This window comes from Mycena indigotica, assembly GCF_014461135.1.
Source record: "Mycena indigotica strain 171206Taipei chromosome Unknown Mind.scaff0010, whole genome shotgun sequence".
In the NCBI taxonomy this organism is placed as follows: domain Eukaryota; kingdom Fungi; phylum Basidiomycota; class Agaricomycetes; order Agaricales; family Mycenaceae; genus Mycena; species Mycena indigotica.
Window position 1 is genome coordinate 3,104,405 of NW_023503009.1, and position 17,106 is coordinate 3,121,510.

Below are 17,106 nucleotides of genomic sequence, written 5' to 3' on the forward strand. Positions count from 1 at the left end.
CACTTGATGGAGCGAATGGGCTTAACTTTGGACGGTGCAGAGGCGGCCGCCGATGCTGCGCCGGACGACGAGGACCCGCGGGTTCTTTTCTTGGGCTACTATGATAACTGGCACGACGATGACTTTGTGAATCGCGACATCATCAAGAACTTGTGGGGGTTTCATGGAGAGCCAAAGACTTACCAAATTCCTATTGCGAGCTTCCAGGCCACGCGCATTGTCGGCGCAAAGGAGGTGCTGCGTTTGGTCTTTGACAACCAGCGGGCGGCTTCGCGCTTCATGTTCGAGTGGAACGCAGATTTCAAGCAATCCGAGGTCGCTACCATCTCGGCGTTCGGATCGATGCCTCGCCAATAGGATCTTGGGACAGGTGTTGCTGTCTCCTTTTCGTCAGACACTTCTGTTATCATGGACTCTACTGATATGGCTGGTTACGAGTCTAGCTTACATTTGGACTCCGTTGTATTTGGCTCTACTCTACAGGCTAGTGGTAGTTTGCACCAAAATCAACGCCTTTTGTCAGTAGTTTCCTGGAATGTCGACGGCAAGTTGCTCAACAACCTGTCCCGCCTGGACTTTTGTCATAAGATCAAGAGCTCAGACATCTTCTTCGTTCAAGAAACTCACCTCCGTCCTGATCAGCGCGATATGATTCGCGGTATTGAAGATTTCGATACCTTTGCTATCTCGAGGCACATGCCGGAAGGTCGCGATGCGTGGGGCGGCGTGGCTGCTTTCGTTAGGAAATCTCTCCACGCAACTCTTTGCGAGCAATGGTCTGCGACTGATCTGATGGTACTCTTGGTGGGCGACATGTACTTCGTGAATGCATATATTCCTCCGCATGCGGCTGAACAACGGGGAGCACACGACGAATATCAGGGGCTCCCTCCTTGGACCTTGTTCCGGAACCTGGTTCGCAAATTGAGGGAAAGCGGCGTGGCTTATTCAATTCATGGCGATACAAATACACGTATTGGCGCACATGCACCCACGTTCCGTCAACACCCACCCCGTTTCGCATCTGACACCTCAACCAATGAGCGGAAGAACGGGTTTCTGGAAATGTGTAATGAGAATGAGTTATTGGTAGCAAACGGGGCTCTCTCTGTGAAGGGAGAGCACTCAGGATTCACTTACTACACGCATGCAGACACCTCCCTGGCTCACGGACGTTCCACTGTCGACTATGTCTTGATACCGATGAATGCTTCCTGGCAACTCTCTCGGCTGGACATCTGGGCAAACAAACACGACCTCGGAGACCATTCGGCGGTCTGCGCAAAGATTCTTGTTAACTGTGAACGTCAAAAGAGGACTCACCAGGTACCTGACGGACTACGCCGCAACGAGCTTGAGGCGCCCAACGAGACAGATTTAGATTCTAGACTCTGGAATTTGTGGTCAGAGATCATGAGCGAGCATGAATTACTGGAGCATACCTATGGAAGTAAGGTGGCGATGCGGGCTAAACACAAACAAGTTTACGTCGATGGGTCTTGCCTGAATCAAGGAAAGGTCGGAGCGAAGGCGGGCGCAGGTGTGTTTTGGGGACCCAATGCGAGTACAACATAGCCCTGCGCGTTCCGGGGCAGCAAACGAACAACCGCGCTGAGCTGTTTGCGGTGTTGGCTGCCCTGACATCTTGTCCTTTGGACATTGCGTTGGATATCCGGACCGATTCACAGTATGCAATCGACACTGTTGTTCATCTCGGCCCCGTCCTGGCACAGACAGGCTGGGACTGCGTCAATGGCGATGTTCTCCTCGCTATCCAGCATCGCATACGCGGAAGATTGGCGCCGGTTGCCTTTCACTATGTGAAAGGTCATTCAGGAAATTCGTCGAATGACGCTGCTGACGCACTGGCCAAACGCGGGGCACAGTTGCGTGCCCCGACGACAGAGCAGCTTGGATGGTTAACTGTGCCGTCGCCACTGCCCAGTCCTACGCGTCTGAACGAGCACGACACCAACTTGGGCCCGCGTGTCTCTTCCTCCTTGTCGCCTCCGAGTGCTCGACAGCACAAGCCTGAGTTTGGCGTCAGTGGAGCTAAGGCAGCTGTGCAAGGTACACACCTAGGCAAGCCGGCAAAACGGGGCTCCCGCGGGTGGTTCTTGGGCCGCATTAGAGAGGCCGGACAGGATTCGAAGGCCCTCTGGTCCATTGTCAACTCCATACGCCGTCCTCCGTCGGCGGCGCCTCCTGCTGTCGACCTGGACGAGCTCACGGAGGACTATAGAGTCCACCTGAACCCCCCATCGGACCCTGCCACCGCAGGTTTCGACCCTATCCACCTTGCCGACATTGTGGCTCACGCAGCAGCTTTGCCTGCAACGTCTCCCGACTCGCCATTTTCAGAGCTCAACGAGTTGCTGACAGTCGAGGATATGGCGGCAGTGAAGTCACTCTTGAAGAAGAAGGGTGTGAAGGGGGTGCGGGGGATTGATCGGCTGACTTATACGGCTCTCATGGCAGTGGATTTTTTTTTTTTTTTTTTTTTTTTTTGAATCACATTTATATACCGCGTACAAGTATGCGTATGCTACTAAGGCGCGGTACTCGAAGAGCACGGGCCGGGGTGGGTTAAGTGTCATTTGTCGTCCTGTGGGGGTTGATGTGTTGGTTTACGTGTGTATGATTTGAGCAGCGTCTAATTCGCTGACATCCCACGAGTTGATTTGTCGAGCATAAAGCATGGGGTCATAGGGGCCATAAATTGGGCGGGTTGGCAGTGAGGTTCGTGTGTAAGAGGGCCATCCCACCACTCTTGATCATCTTCAGGTCAGCCTTCCATCCATCTAACCATGGTCCTCGACGCCGCCCGCATCATCTTCATCGTCAGATATGTCCGCCTCCGGCTCGTCTTCCAGCGTGGGGAGGGTCATTTCTTTGCGTGGTCGTCCAGTCTTCGTGAATGCACCCGATTCCTCGAGGAATTTGGACAGCGCTGCTATCCCCGACGGTGTGCCGAGGATTTCCGTCATCGCGATGTCTCTTGACGCCTTCTTTAGGTGGTGTCGATGTTGGCTTGTAGCGCGTGCATTCGCGCAAGATATGCGTGCGTGTCTGAAATTCTGCCCCCGCAGGGGCAGTGAACGCTCTCGTCTGGGACAAAACGACTGTAGTACTCGCCCATGTATCTGTGACCCGTGCGGCATTGCCTCATGGCGGTGGAGAACGAAATACTCTGTGATCTGCTTAACGAATGTCTGCTTACTTGCGATGCTCCTGGGTCTTTCTACGAAACTCTGATATCAAGTGTGCCTAAACCCGGAAAGGATCCTTCAAAGACTTCTGGCTACCGCGGAATTGGTCTACAAAGCTGTGTTTATAAAATTCTGTCTATGGCTTACAATCTGAAGTTGAACCGAGTACTGGAGTCCAATGATCTGCTTCCACCTTCTCAGAATGGTTTCCGAGCTGGCCGAAGAACCAACAATAACCCTTTCATCTTGCGCACTCTGATTGACAAGGCCCGCGCAGAGGGTGAGACTTTGTATGTCGCCTTTGTGGACATCTCAAATGCCTTCTCGGCGATGAGCCACGAGTTGCTGTGGCTCAAGATGAGCCAGATGGGGTTGACTGGTCGATACTTCGACTTTGTGCGCAGGATTTATCGTGAAATGTCTCTGCGTGTGGCCTGCGGCGGGATGGTGTCAGAGGAGTGGAAGTCGCTGTGCGGCGTCTTGATGGGGGACCCGGTCTCACCAACTCTCTGGAATATCTTCCTGTCTACATTCTCCCTGGGTGCAGACCCAGACGGCATAGCTCTGATGGGCTACGCTCTTTCACACCTGGAGCATGCTGACGACATGGCTCTTGTGTCGCGTTCCTGGGAAGGGTTGCAGCGGCAGCTGGATTGCCTAGGCCAGTGGTGCTCGCGGAACTTTCTACAGGTCAATGCACTCAAGTCTGGAGCGATGGTTTTTGGTCCGATCTCACGCGCTGCCTCCCGCCCGGCCGTCACGCTGCCTTTTGCTCGCCGGCGCGAGCATACCATGGATACCACAACATAAATATGTGGGGGTCTGGTTTGACTTCGACATGTCGCGACATCTTCCGCACTCATTACGAGCAGAAGCGTAGCTCGGCTACTCGCACGTTCTGGATTGGATTGGATTGGATTGATACGCGGCACGGTCCGACTGACAAACACCGGTTTCCAGGAGTTATCCCGGTGTACATACTAAGTATCTACACCTTCGCCCCTGGCCCTCCCTGTTACCGAATAGCCGAGCTCACGAAGCAACTATACTGTGTCCCCCGCGGTAGAGCTACCACAATAACTGAAGGGTTACTGTGTCAGACAAGTCAATAAGATCTCCAAATTGGCACTGCATAAAATACTTCAAGAACATCAAACATATACTTTGCGACCAATGCAATTGACACTCGCTCAAATACCATTGCTTGCAAGGCTATTGTGATTGATAAACCTTGCAGATCCCGCCGAAGCCTGGGCACTTTCTCGAACAGCGACCTCAGGAACACTTCTCTCAACTCGATGACCCTTTCGGACCCCTTGCATGCGAGTAAAGCGTGTTCTGGTGTTTCGACGTTCATCTTGCACATACGGCATAATCGGCGATCGCGTGGCACGGCAGGATGCGCATGGTCGGGATATCTCAGTGCTTCGAGCGCCAAGCGATGGGTTGACAGCAGCACGGAGGTTATGGCCTCCCTGTGCTCCTGAATTTGGACCATCGTCAGATTAAGGCTCCAACCAAATACAATACAATACTCAATATATTGAGTTATAACCCAATACAATCTATATACATATACAGGGTGGCAAAATTTCTGTGGTATAGAGTATATACTGTATAGATACTCTATACTATTGAGTTTTCTCAGAGGCCTATATAGGCAGTATCTGTGGGTCATACAAGGTGTTATAAACTCAAATTCCCTCAGATGAGGTATTTTCTAAGTCTTTGTTACTGTACTTTCAGAGACTATATCTGATATCTGACTAAAAGCTCAGATGCTGCTTTAACCATAGCTTCAAACTGACTCATAAACTGACCCAACCAAATGATCTTATTGTGATATTCAATTTTTCAGTTACATTACTATCAATAGAAATTTGTAGTATAGCCAAATACAGTATCTGATATATCAATCATAAGTCTAGGTTAAACTTTAAAATTTCCATATCAGGAAATTTGATGACAATCAAAATACTATAATTATGATGACAAGAAAAGTGTTTTATAGTCAACTATTGGCAAGACATTCATCTTATTACTCAGTTTCCTCTAAATATGATATCTATGTATTCACTGTTTTTACTATTATATTTAACTATTCAAAGCCTTGGGTAACCTCAATACAGCTCTCAGACTCTCAGGACCTATATGTTATTATTGTCCTCAGCATATGGCAGAACTATACTAGATAGTCAATAATGATCAGGATTATAATATATAAAATAATATTCTAAAACAATATATTATCTACTATATACTCAATATATTGGGTTATAACTCAATACTATCCATATCCCAATACAATACAGCCTTGGGGTGTATATGGATAGTAATTAGTTGGAGCCTTACGTCAGATAGTGGCGCATGCACGAGACCACCAGTACTGCGGAGTTGTTCTTTTGCGGCTCGCGGCGTCCATGGAGGAGGTATAGTTTTGGGGAATTGTCAATCTCGCTTTGCAGCCAGCAAGTCATACCTTCTGTAATCTCCTTTGTGTATGCTCTAATGTAATCTGCAGTTGTTTCACTGTCGAGCACTAGGTTGGCGCACTGGAACGGCAACTTCCTCGCGGCGGTTACGAGATCGCTCGCCCATGATCGGTGGCCACGGGTGTGTAGTTGAAATGAGGTCTCCAGCGCAGCGCGTGCATAAGCGTCTTCCGGCAGATCCAGCAAGTACACAAGAAAACTGTCCTGGGTTGCGAGTTATATGTTGGAAAAGGCCGGTTTCCCGCGGACGTTGCGTGTCAACTCTACTATGCGCTTATCGACCCACACTTCACACATGGGTGTGATGTGATTCTGGATGTCGATCCAACTTCCTTTGCATTAGTACTCGAAACGCTCAACCGCACATTTCTTCGCAGAATTTTGGGGGTGGGAAAGCGCCCAGGCATTCCACAGCTCTACTCGGAGCTCGGTGTCTACCCGTTGTCAGTGCGACGCGTGAATCTGGCTCTGCGTTATTTACGGTATCGGTATCTCGTGGCACTCCCATCCGCGAGCTTGGCAAGGAAAGCGCTCGAGGAGGCAGACCGTCTACGGAGGAAAGGAAAATCTTCTTGGGCAGGGGATTTGGCCAATGTGCTGCGGCACTTGCCCTTCGCAATGCCCCGTCTACCCTCTGAGTCTCGCGAATCTGACGACGGAAGGCTGTGACGCGTTACTCGTGGCTTTGCAGCGGGGCTGTCGGGCGTATATTCTCGGGCAGGTCAACTCGAGAGTGTCGATCCCTCTGCTGCACGGACGTCTCGAGCCATTCAAGGATAAGCCTTCAAGGGTTGTGGCTGTGTGCCAGAGGCACTACCTCTCTCGTGTGGCGCACACCAATCATCGGTTGGCACTGACCCGTTTGCTATGCGGCTCGTTCTTCTTCCGTGGTCTGCGGTCTGATCCCAGTCTACATAGACCGGAGTCCATGGCCTGTCGCAAGTGCGGGTTGGCACCGGAGACGCCAGGACATGTCTTCTTGCAGTGCAGGGCGCGCGAGACAGTTGAGCTGCGGGTGGACTTGAGGCTGCAACTGGAAAGAGAGTTCCGCGTCACCTTGGGGCCGACACCCAATTCACGCGAGAGCGCCGAGGCACGACTACGCAATTTGATATTTGACTGGGAGACGGTGGTACCGACAGCGCGGTTTGTCTATGGCGTTTGTCGGTCATGGAACTGGTTTGGTCGGAAATTGCCAACGATGGTGACGGAGCTGGCACCGGACTCGGAAGATGATGTGGCGGACAGTGGGGCGGATTCGGAGGACTCAGTGGGAGAGGGGTGTTGATGGTCAGTGACTGGCTTTCTTTCTTGCTTCTGGGGGACTATAGCTGGAGACTACAGACACTCATGCTGCGACTCTTAGGGCTTGGCTTGTATTTTTAAGCCTGGCAGGGAGGTAGGGGGCCGACGTACTCGTAAGAGGGTACAGCTCACCCTCGCCGACCTGTCAGGTTGCTCGGTACCCAGATGTGGGACCATATGAGCTTGTTAAATGTTAAATGTTCTTATATTTGATGGACGACATCATGACGCGAATTGAGGCCAGCAAGGACCCAGTAAATGCTCATACCTGGTGGTCAGCTCTCCGCTGACCGCCATCATCAGGAACTCGAGGAGGCCCGACAGAGTTTTCGTCGAATCCGACTTCGCAACCTTTACAAATTTGCCGACCAACGCGTGGTAGAATGGGAGCGGAGGGACCTCTTTAAGGCCTATATCACCCAAGAGAGAGTCGCGTTGGAAGCACGGAGGCTGGCTCAGGTGGCGATTGAAGCGGGCAAAGCTGATTCCGTCGACTTGTCTCTGCTCACTCCTGTTCTACTCCAAGCGTCGTCCAAAGAGTCGAGTCGTCTTTGTTCCGCTGATTTGTACGCTGACTTGGTGTAGAATGTGCTCCAGCACAGAAGTGCGACTACTCCATGCTGATGCCGCCTATATTTGCCGAAGTCAAGCTCACAGTCTACACCAAACGTCCCGAGTACGAATTGGAACCTTTTACGAGTTACGAGTTACGTGCTCTATAACGAATTGACAGATATCTAGCATTTGTTCAAGCGGGTTATCGTGCTGTCTTGCAATCCATTCCGGAAGTATTGCAACAGAAACCATTCAGTCACATTTTTGACGTGTGTCGAGCGTTGCCGAGTGTTAGGCGATGATGTGTGATAATAAGCCAAGCCATCAGGCCCCCAAAGATAGGAATCAGACAGTCTTTAGGGCCGGTTCACACGGATGCTTGAGACCACTGGTATGTAGCACTTGCAACCATAGAGTATACTTATGTAGGTACTAATCCTGATATCCACTATAAGCGACAACCTGGCGTCGGCGCTGCTCGGACCCTCCTCCCCCCTGCGCGCGCCTACAAGTCGGCCGGCTCACCGCCGCTGGCCCGAATGATTTTCGAGCCGCTGGCCGAGCACCCGTGGGCGGTGCGGGAAGGGTCAGCAGACTACTGCATTGACAAGTTTGAGTTGCCCCACCCGCCAGCGGAACTCACAAGTTTTTGGGCACTGCGACTTCTCACCAGTGGCCGCAATCAACTGAGAGCCTGCCCGGGTGCTAGGCCAGCAAACGAACAACCGCGCCGGTCCGCGCGCAGCTATTTGCGGAACTCACCGCTGTCGCCAAGGGCCTAAGATGAAAGCCCACGCCGGCAATGCTTGGAACAATGCGGCCGCGGCGGATGCGCTGACAAAAACTACAGCACACAACTTGAAGTGCTCAGCAGCTCCCCGTTGCCGAGCCCAAAACGTGGCGATTCCGCGCTGGGTCCGCAAGTGCCACCTACTGGTTGCGCGTGTCGTAATCCTGGCTTGGGAATCAATGAAGCGAAGCAGCAGTCTGCCAGCAGATATAGCTGACGCACCTGGGGAAGCCCGAGACGTTTTCAGGTCCCATAGAACAGCTTCGCTCAGGCTGGAGCCGAATTCCGAGCAATTCAATGAGCTGAAACAGTTTTGGCAATTCGGCACACTCACCACTGGCATTGGCAACATATATACGTGTTCGCGGACCGCCGGACTAATAGAGCCGCTCGTCGTTCTTCACCCGAGAAACATGTCCCAGGGTACTCAGGCTGAACAGGCCAGGACACGCGCCAAGCACAAGCCCCGATAACACAAGGCGCGAAACCTGGTGCCGTGCCGGTATGAAATTGGGCCAGACAGAGGGTGAGGTCAACTGGCAAGCGCGGCAGTGCTTCCGACTACCTGCGCATGTCCGAGTCGCTCAACGGAAAAACATAAACTGAATACACTCACTGGTTTACCGTTCTTGAATCTTGTTGAGATATGTGAGATATTCAGGGGAATGCACCAGAGGTTACAGCCCGCTCGTCTGCGCTGTCCAGCTGACCATGGTACCGGCTCACGATCTCAACGCCAATAGTGACTCGTGAGTGTGTCGGTGACTAGAGACAATGATTAGTAGTATTGAAATGGGTGCGCATCAAAATCCTTACCTGTTCTCCAAACTTGATAATGTGTTCCCTGCGCCGCTCGCAGCGGAGCCATCACGCCCGGTAAACCGTCCGACTTTCGTGAGCGCTCACATCTGCTGGCCTGGGTGCCAGTTCCCGCACTGCCAGAAGGTCGGCCCACTTGCTGCTGCTACTTAAGCTGAGACAGCGCGTGGGCCGCGGTAAAGTCGCCAAACGGGCAGTGCTATAAACCTAAGATTGAAGCGGCGGTCATCGTCCAGGTTATGACCGATCCGAGTTAGGAGCAAGCGGCGGCGATCGTTAGCAGGGCGGGACACGGAGACACCAGAGAGGCGTAAAGGCCGTGTTGGACCACACCAGTCAGCTTTACTCAGATGAAACGGTAAAAAAAAGTAAGATTTGCATGCTCACCTATCGTCAATAGTATTAGTGACTCGATACCTTGTCTGACTCTCCATACAGCGTCAATTGGGGCCATAGAGAGATATGATTGTAGAGCGCACAGAGGGTTCCAGTTTGTCCGAGTCATTGCATGTAGTGTCTTTGTTAGGGTCGCCAGAGATCGCAGCACCAGAAAAGCCAAGTGCCTTGACTATTGTAAAATCATCGGCGGCAAACGAGCGAAGAGCCTGAGTGCCAGTGGACTCTTGACGTCAAGTTCTCACCTGGCAGTGACCAGTAGCGCTACAATCGAACGCGCGAGATTGAGCCAGAGGTCGGAGTCCATCTTACATCGCGTTTTCGGGAGCATCCAAGACTACTTCCGAAGCTCGTTGACGGGCGGGCCAAACATCGCGGCATCAAGAGAAGGCGAGACATGAGCGGCGAGCAAAGTTTGCCGGCGGGTTGGTGAGTAAGGATAGAACACCGTCAAGGCGGCGCACTCGCAGCACAGGCCGCTCTTGTATCGTTGATGCCGGGAGCCCAGTTGCGGGCCGGAACGTGGTGCTGAGAGAAGGTGTGCGCTGGCAGGATCGGTGACGTGTAGTGTCACGTGCTGTCGGCACGGACGCCGAAGGTACCACGGTGGCCTGGGGTCCCTGCTTGGCAGTCGGCAATCGTCGCCACACGTCAAAAGTGTGACTGAATGGTTTCTGTTGCAATACGGAAGATCTCCCCGCAACTCTGCCAGTCTCGGCTCGCCGGGCTCGGCCGCTGGAGTCCGTCGGTCCGTTGACACCTCCACGAGAGAAATCTAACTCGCTGCCTCGCTCGCGGGCGGCGAGCCTTGCGTCGCGTACTCCAAACGAGTTCACCACTGTCCCGATGAATTACGTCCCCTCCACGCCTAGTCGGTCAAGAGAGCTCAAGCGGTCGCATTCCAGCACTAGTATCCATATAGGGCACCTGTACACGGGGTTTTTTTTAAAAAAGCCTTCTCATTACCAGTGTTAATGTTTTTAAAAAATGCCTCTAATTTATGCCCCTGCCAAAAGGCGGGTTTTACATAGGGAAATGAGAGATCAAAAAAAGGTTTAAAAGGTTGAAAAGCCTTGTCAGGGTGGGCAGTGTGGTAGCTATAAGGCCCCAGACCTGACGTGTGGAAAATTCCTTAAGTATGGGGAAAATACTGAGTAGGGGAAAGGCTAAAAAAGATGAAAAAAATTGTTGATGCCAAGGTGCCAAGAAAGATACAGAGTTTGACAGCGTGGATTTTATTAAAATGAGGGGAAGACTTGTAAATCACTGATGTTTTTTAAAAATGTTAATATTCTAATTACAAGGGATCTTTTTAAAAAAAACCCCGTATACGCCTGTATAGGGACCGGCAGCCTGTTGTTTGGGTTCGGGATTCCACCGGAGACGATAGAAGACGAAGAGCGGGACACTAAGCGAATTCGGATAGACAAGAGCTGAATTAGACTAACCAACATGGACAAGAAGGACAAGCAGCATTGTTACAGGGGTTCAGAGGTACTCGTACTACTAGTATAGCTACAGATTCAGCGGCAAGCACATATCAATTCACACAGACACACAGAGACTCCAATTAGACAGCAACTTCCATACCACTATCAGACGTAGAGCAGCTTGAATGGCAAGACATCGTCTGGGTTTTGTTCGGCACTGATAGCGTCGGCCCCTGCTCACGAGGTTAGTGGAAGAGCCTCCGTTGCAAGAGCTCTCACGGTTGCAGTACTAGTGATGGCGCAACCAGGAGGTGGATGGACAAACTCGACGGCAGAGACGGTCACTGAGATGCGGCGACTGCCAGGAGAAAACGGGAACTCGTGGAGGTTGACTGTGTCGGGCTCATGACCCGCCGGCCCAAACAGCTTTTTGCGGAAGTGGTCGCGCATGTTGAGGCTGATGAGACGATGGCGGTTAGCTAACCAATAATGATAAAAGTAGCACTGACGTCGCGAGCATGCTATTCATGTAGACTGACGGCAGTGAGAAGCGTAGGGCTGGAAAGATAAGTAGACGCGGAAGCCACGTACGTTTGCTGTTTGGGGCCAGCGTCAAGAAGAACCAAAAGGTGTTAGGGAACACAACGAACTGTGTCGGAAATCAGAATAGAATCAGGCATGGCTCAGCTGAGTGAACTTACCAAAATCATCGTACCGGCAGAGGTGAGGGAGGTGAGCATTCCGCGATTGACCGCGTTGATCATGACGGCCTTGAGGAGCCGTCGAGTGCTGGAAATACGATCAATCAAGAAAATCTGATGTGCGTGTGATCCGGGTGTCACCGAGGCATGCCGCTTTGATGCCGGCGCAGGAAGATGCACAGGTAGACCGTGATGGACATGTCGCACACCAGGGAGGCGGCAGTCTGCAGGGTGGTGGTAGCCTGTGGGGTTAGTCCGAGTTGTCAGAGTGGAGGCTGAGTCGGCGAGCGCACTTTTGTCCGGTCGAGTTCAGCGAAGTGACGGATGATGTAACTTCGGCGAGGTTAGAGAGTGTGAGGGATGTACGGCGATGCTCACGTCCAAGCGGTTTGCACAGTGCCGGCAGCTGCCGAGCTCAGCAAACGGCTTGTATCGGAGGTAAGCCGTACCCATTTTGTGTGAAAGCGAGGAATATCTGGCAACGAATGAGGTGAAGATGGGGGTGATCCTATGTGGCTCACTATGAAGTAGATCCCCCACCGAGAAACACTGTGAAACCGAACCCCATCACGTGTGACTGTCCAGTTCATTTAGTTCAATTGCTAGGCTGACTCTGGAAGACGACGAACGATGCCAGATTCGACTTGCAAAGTATCTGCATGAGCAGTTAGTAAGGGCTTATACCACAGGGGTGCCAGTGGAAGGACGAACAATTGGACCGTAAAGGCTGAGAGATACTGCGAAGATGATCCGATCAAATGATGCTGATATTCTGACGCGACGCTCACGTTGGCTAAAAGTTGGACCTGACGCGCGCTTCAGAGGTCAGCGTCGTAAACGAGGATGTTTACGCACCGAATCCGTCCTGGGGAGCCCCAAACTCAATCCACTGTTGGCTACAAATGGGTGGAAAGCGCCTCACCACATCAAATCCGGTTGAACCCGCCCAAAGCGCATCACGTAGCGCTCGAAGCTCGACGCCCAGAAGAATATGACCTGAACAGTCTCGAAAAAGCTATAGGCAGCGCACCCTCAGCTCTGTGGGCCACGAATGGAGCGGTGGAACGCACAACACAAGTAGCACCTGCAACACTCGTGTGAGCGGCAAACAACAAAGGAAAAAGTGGCAGCGGTGACGCACAGCACCGCGAATCTCCCAGCCGTCGTTCCACCACTGGAAATACAGCCACGTTTGCAGCAGCCCGATCCCATAGAGCCTGTAATCCACGGTCAGCAACTTCGACGTAAACGTGAACTTGAACACGGTTCAGCCTGAGTCAGAGTAGTGCTCACACTGTTTCGAGGAGGAGAGAGATGAACCAAGGCCCATAGGTCGAGTAGAGGTCGACAACAACTCGGATGGACATGCTCGAGGCGAATGAAGGTGGGGTTAGAATTTAAGGGTCGGATTGCCTGATATGGGGCCTCGCGATCGGAACCTTTCTTCGAGCGCTATTCTGGTTACGCATGACTGTCACGAACCGTAAGTGACACGAAAGGCAAAGTCAAAAAAAAGACCCTGAAATCGCTTGTCAATCGTATCGCGAAAATGGAAGATGATGAGTTTGTCCGTGGTGTCTATGATACCTAATGTACAAGTGCGTTTCTACTTCATTTACCGTTGTCTGACCCCGAAGGCGAAACATTCAAGTTGGTATACGAGCGCGCCATGACCTCTTCGGCTATGTCTGGCCCGTATTGATCTGCGAGTTGCCTTGATAGAAGATTGAGAGAGTAGAGTAGACGCGTAAAGGACACCACTTACTGGGCATAGGCTCCTGCTATCACCGCCATGCTCCTTTCCGACAGTCGATACGCCTTGGGCATCATCCCTACACAGACAACTTCAGCACGACAACGAGAGACAGAACCAGCGTACCTTTCCCGAAGCGGTATGTGATGTGGTTTGAGCAAAGCAGGCCGGCGAGGATGGCGCCGATGTTGACTGGGACGAATGAGAATATGACGACGAACCAGCGATGGAGCAGGTCTTTCTCAAAGAATCAATACTTCTTCTTGCAGCCAGGGAGAATGCTGCGGGAGCAACACGTCTGGCTGAGCGTTGCTTCGACGTAGGGACTGAAATAACCACAGCATTTGAGCTGGTTTTGAATGCGCAGACGACCGAGGGCCCCGAGCCCGGTTGACCATTGCTTGTTGACCTTGCCCTCGAGGTTGAAGGTGTGTTTCTTGAACGTGAGATAGCCGGGGAGGACAAGGAATGCGAAAGCGATCCACAGCATGAATGTGTAGACCGCCAGAAAGCCCTTGCTTGTGTAAGACCGAAACGAGCGTGAGAGAGACAGCGGACTCACCCGGTTGTTCAGCACGATGCCAGCCCAGCCAATAACTGCGGTGAGGACCGCTACAGCAGCAGCCAGTGTGGTCAGGATAAGCTCTGGTCGGTTTCCAACGCGTACAACATCGGCGTTGTCCCACACATTCAGCCAGGCCGTAATCATGTCATGACGCTAAAGCAAGGCAAGTGTACTAGTTTAGGGTATCAGATAGCTCCCATGTTGTCCCGAAGTCACATACCACGGAGTTGGAGAACACTTGAACCGATTCCACTTGGCGCCCTTCTTTCCCTTCCTGCCCAGTTCTACGCCGTCATAGCTGTCGTCGTTTGCTCCCGGTATACGCGACTCGCCTGCTCGAAACGCGTCTATGCCCCCTCCACGCTTGAAAATACCGCTCCTCCTGTTCCGGACCGCGGGGGCAGCAAACTTGCTTGGAACGTAGTTGACATGCAGCGAGACTGTGCTGCCGCCGAATGCACCCCCAGGAGAGCTGCTCCGACTTGAATTGGACCCTCCAGAGTCAAGAAACGGGCGCCTTGGTGGCTCAAGGGGTTGGGCGAGCATATGGGCAGTCGAAGCGGCAGAAGAGAAGTGAATCTTCGAATGAAGAAACCGAGAAGTGGAGATCTATTATACAAAAGAGTTCGGTGTCACTTTCCGTGACATCTTGAGTGATCAGCCAATGAGATCGCTGACATCAAAAGACAGTTTTGCTCTCCTCGCCTTCGCGTTCCTCGCGCAATCCCTCCCAAGCTTCAGGTCTCACCACGACAACACCTCGAGGACCCCGAAATCTTCACAGTATCACATGACTACCCAATGACTACGATGACCAGACTCCACGACTACCACGACTCCCAGACTCCACGACTACCAGATTTCTGGACCACACAACAACTGTCGATACACACTGTAAACTTGTAGAGCTCTATGGAAGAATACCACCTCTTTTCCCACCTCCCTTTGTGTGCTTCAACTATGGAGTGATATGCAAGCATCAACATTTGGAAGAGTAGAGTCACGGAACAAGACCTCTCTCAACTTCTATGTGCGTGGCTCCTGCACTATTCCCATTGCATTACCTGACTTCTACACAGGCTGCCTTCTCCAAGCTCTTCCCTGTTGCATCGAAGCCCGCGAAGTATCCGCCAACGACGTAACCATGCAAACTCGCCACCATACATCTCACCCTATCGGAATTTTGGGCCTGTTCAAGACCGTTCGAATTTCACGGATGCTGTGGAGGATGAAAGGGCAACACAACGAGAGAAGAACCGCGAGCTTGCTTTCCAGCAGCAAGAAACACCAAGCCGACGCCACAGAAGGGTTCCGACTGCTGCTGCTTCGAAGGAGAACAGGTCTCCCTCTCCAACTCCCGCTCCACGTCGGCGCCGGGTTAATGCAAGTGTCTCATCTTCACCCTTCAAAAATACTAACTGGCTTTTTCAGCTGATCTTGCCGCCCCCTCCAGCTCAACCGTCAATCCCAGCTACTTCTGGTATACGCTCCGTTCGAGTAAGTTTTTTTCTGCTCTTTACATTTGAACAGACTTATCAGTGTTATTAGCTTTTACTTCCAACTCCACCATCATCGGTATTGCCGACACCACGAGAAACTCAGCAAGAACGGGTTAATATGTACTCGCTCGGTCAACAAAGACGACGAGCGCGGGAACGAGAGCAGCGGGAACGAGAGCAGCGGGAACGAGAGCAGCGGCAACACGAGCAGCAAGAACGGGAGGACCAAGCACATGAGCAACATATAGTGCAGCGTTCCGAAATAAATGAACATCCACGTAGGGCCCCGAATATCCTCTTCCCTCATCTTTGTTCTGAGAATGTTTTATAGCTCTTCGACTGTTTCCCCTTCTTCGACAGCTGTCCCCAGCACAAAACCAGCTGTTGACACCACCTACGACTCAAATCGGTAGGCTACGACATAGACATTGATTTATTGACTTCATTCTTTACAGTTCATTCTAATATTAACTCTTGCGAGGCGTCCACTTCCCAATTACCTCTCAGCGCTCCACCTATTCAACCCTCTCGACCTCGCCGCCATGTGACTGTCGCACCCGCTCGCCAACCGTATCTTGAGCCCAGCGCACGTCACGATCTTGGTCGTATGGATGTCAAGTGTCCGGATTGTGGTGCTTGGCATTGGATGGCTGAAAAGCGCTCGGACTCTTCCCAGCGCAATCCGCGGTTTGGTGCATGCTGCCAACGTGGAAAGCTGTCACTCGAGGTCTTACAAGAGCCTCCCGTCGAGCTCAAAAACCTTCTCTCAGGAAGGGGTCCTGCCGCTAACGAATTCCGGACAAACATTGCGCAATATAACATTGCGCTTTCATTTACCTCGCTTGGTGTCAAGATTGACCACAGCCTCAACAATAATGGTGGGGGCCCACATGTTTTCCGTATTCACGGAGAACTTTGCCATCGTATCGGCTCTCTCCTTCCTCCCATCGGGCAAACCCCAGCATATGCCCAGCTCTATTTCTACGACCCTCGGGCGGCATTGGACCATCGGATGCACAATAACACCAAACTCCGGCGCGAAACCATGGAGGTGCTGCAACGCATTATCAATGAACACCACCGATATGCTAGGCTATTCATCCATGCCAAGGACATCCTCACCACCGAGCCAAGCGACGATATATCTGTTCGACTGCGGGTTGCCTCTGGGGTTCACGTTCGGCGCGGGAATCTTCCAACAGCTGATGAGGTTGCGGTCGTGATTCCAGAACAGGACAACCCTCAACCACGCGATATTGTCCTCCGGCGGCGCAATGGGCCTCTGATGCGGATTAGCGACATCCACCCTGCATATACACCTCTTTATTACGTCCTTCTCTTTCCATATGGCGAAGATGGCTGGGATCCGGAGCTGCGTTTGAATGATACCGGGAACGACACTCCTCAACGTGTTACTCAGACAAAATATGTGTCTTATCGACTCCACCAAAGACATGGCGAGGCAACAACATTATTACAAGGTGGACGACTTCTTCAACGATATATGGTGGACATGTGGGCTTCTGCGGACCAGAATCGCTTGCAGTGGGTTCGGCGAAATCAGGGACAAATACGGGCGGAGCTGTATCGGG

General features: G+C 52.0%; 3 protein-coding genes across 3 annotated transcripts; 1 reads left to right on the plus strand and 2 right to left on the minus strand.

Annotated features, from left to right (window-relative positions):
• Positions 1 to 11,136: 11,136 nt before the first annotated feature.
• On the minus strand, positions 11,137 to 13,064 carry MIND_01143600 (uncharacterized protein; the record flags this gene model as incomplete). The annotated part of the gene is made up of 18 exons (XM_037367972.1): positions 11,137 to 11,229; positions 11,276 to 11,453; positions 11,506 to 11,530; positions 11,588 to 11,645; positions 11,698 to 11,785; positions 11,839 to 11,939; positions 11,991 to 12,030; positions 12,076 to 12,111; positions 12,147 to 12,172; positions 12,219 to 12,274; positions 12,327 to 12,352; positions 12,409 to 12,434; positions 12,486 to 12,503; positions 12,553 to 12,562; positions 12,620 to 12,712; positions 12,768 to 12,781; positions 12,839 to 12,914; positions 12,991 to 13,064. 18 exons carry the CDS (start codon positions 13,062 to 13,064, stop codon positions 11,137 to 11,139), a joined length of 1,038 nt encoding a protein of 345 aa, XP_037215804.1.
• A 1,128-nt stretch (positions 13,065 to 14,192) lies between these two features.
• On the minus strand, positions 14,193 to 14,561 carry MIND_01143800 (uncharacterized protein; the record flags this gene model as incomplete). Its single annotated transcript, XM_037367973.1, has 1 exon — positions 14,193 to 14,561. The coding sequence occupies one exon, from the start codon at positions 14,559 to 14,561 to the stop codon at positions 14,193 to 14,195; it is 369 nt and encodes a 122-aa protein (XP_037215805.1).
• A 264-nt stretch (positions 14,562 to 14,825) lies between these two features.
• MIND_01143900 (uncharacterized protein) lies at positions 14,826 to 16,303 on the plus strand (the record flags this gene model as incomplete). Its single annotated transcript, XM_037367974.1, has 8 exons — positions 14,826 to 14,909; positions 15,014 to 15,045; positions 15,095 to 15,398; positions 15,447 to 15,512; positions 15,564 to 15,792; positions 15,846 to 15,923; positions 15,970 to 16,084; positions 16,285 to 16,303. 8 exons carry the CDS (start codon positions 14,826 to 14,828, stop codon positions 16,301 to 16,303), a joined length of 927 nt encoding a protein of 308 aa, XP_037215806.1.
• Between the last annotated feature and the right edge of the window lie 803 nt (positions 16,304 to 17,106).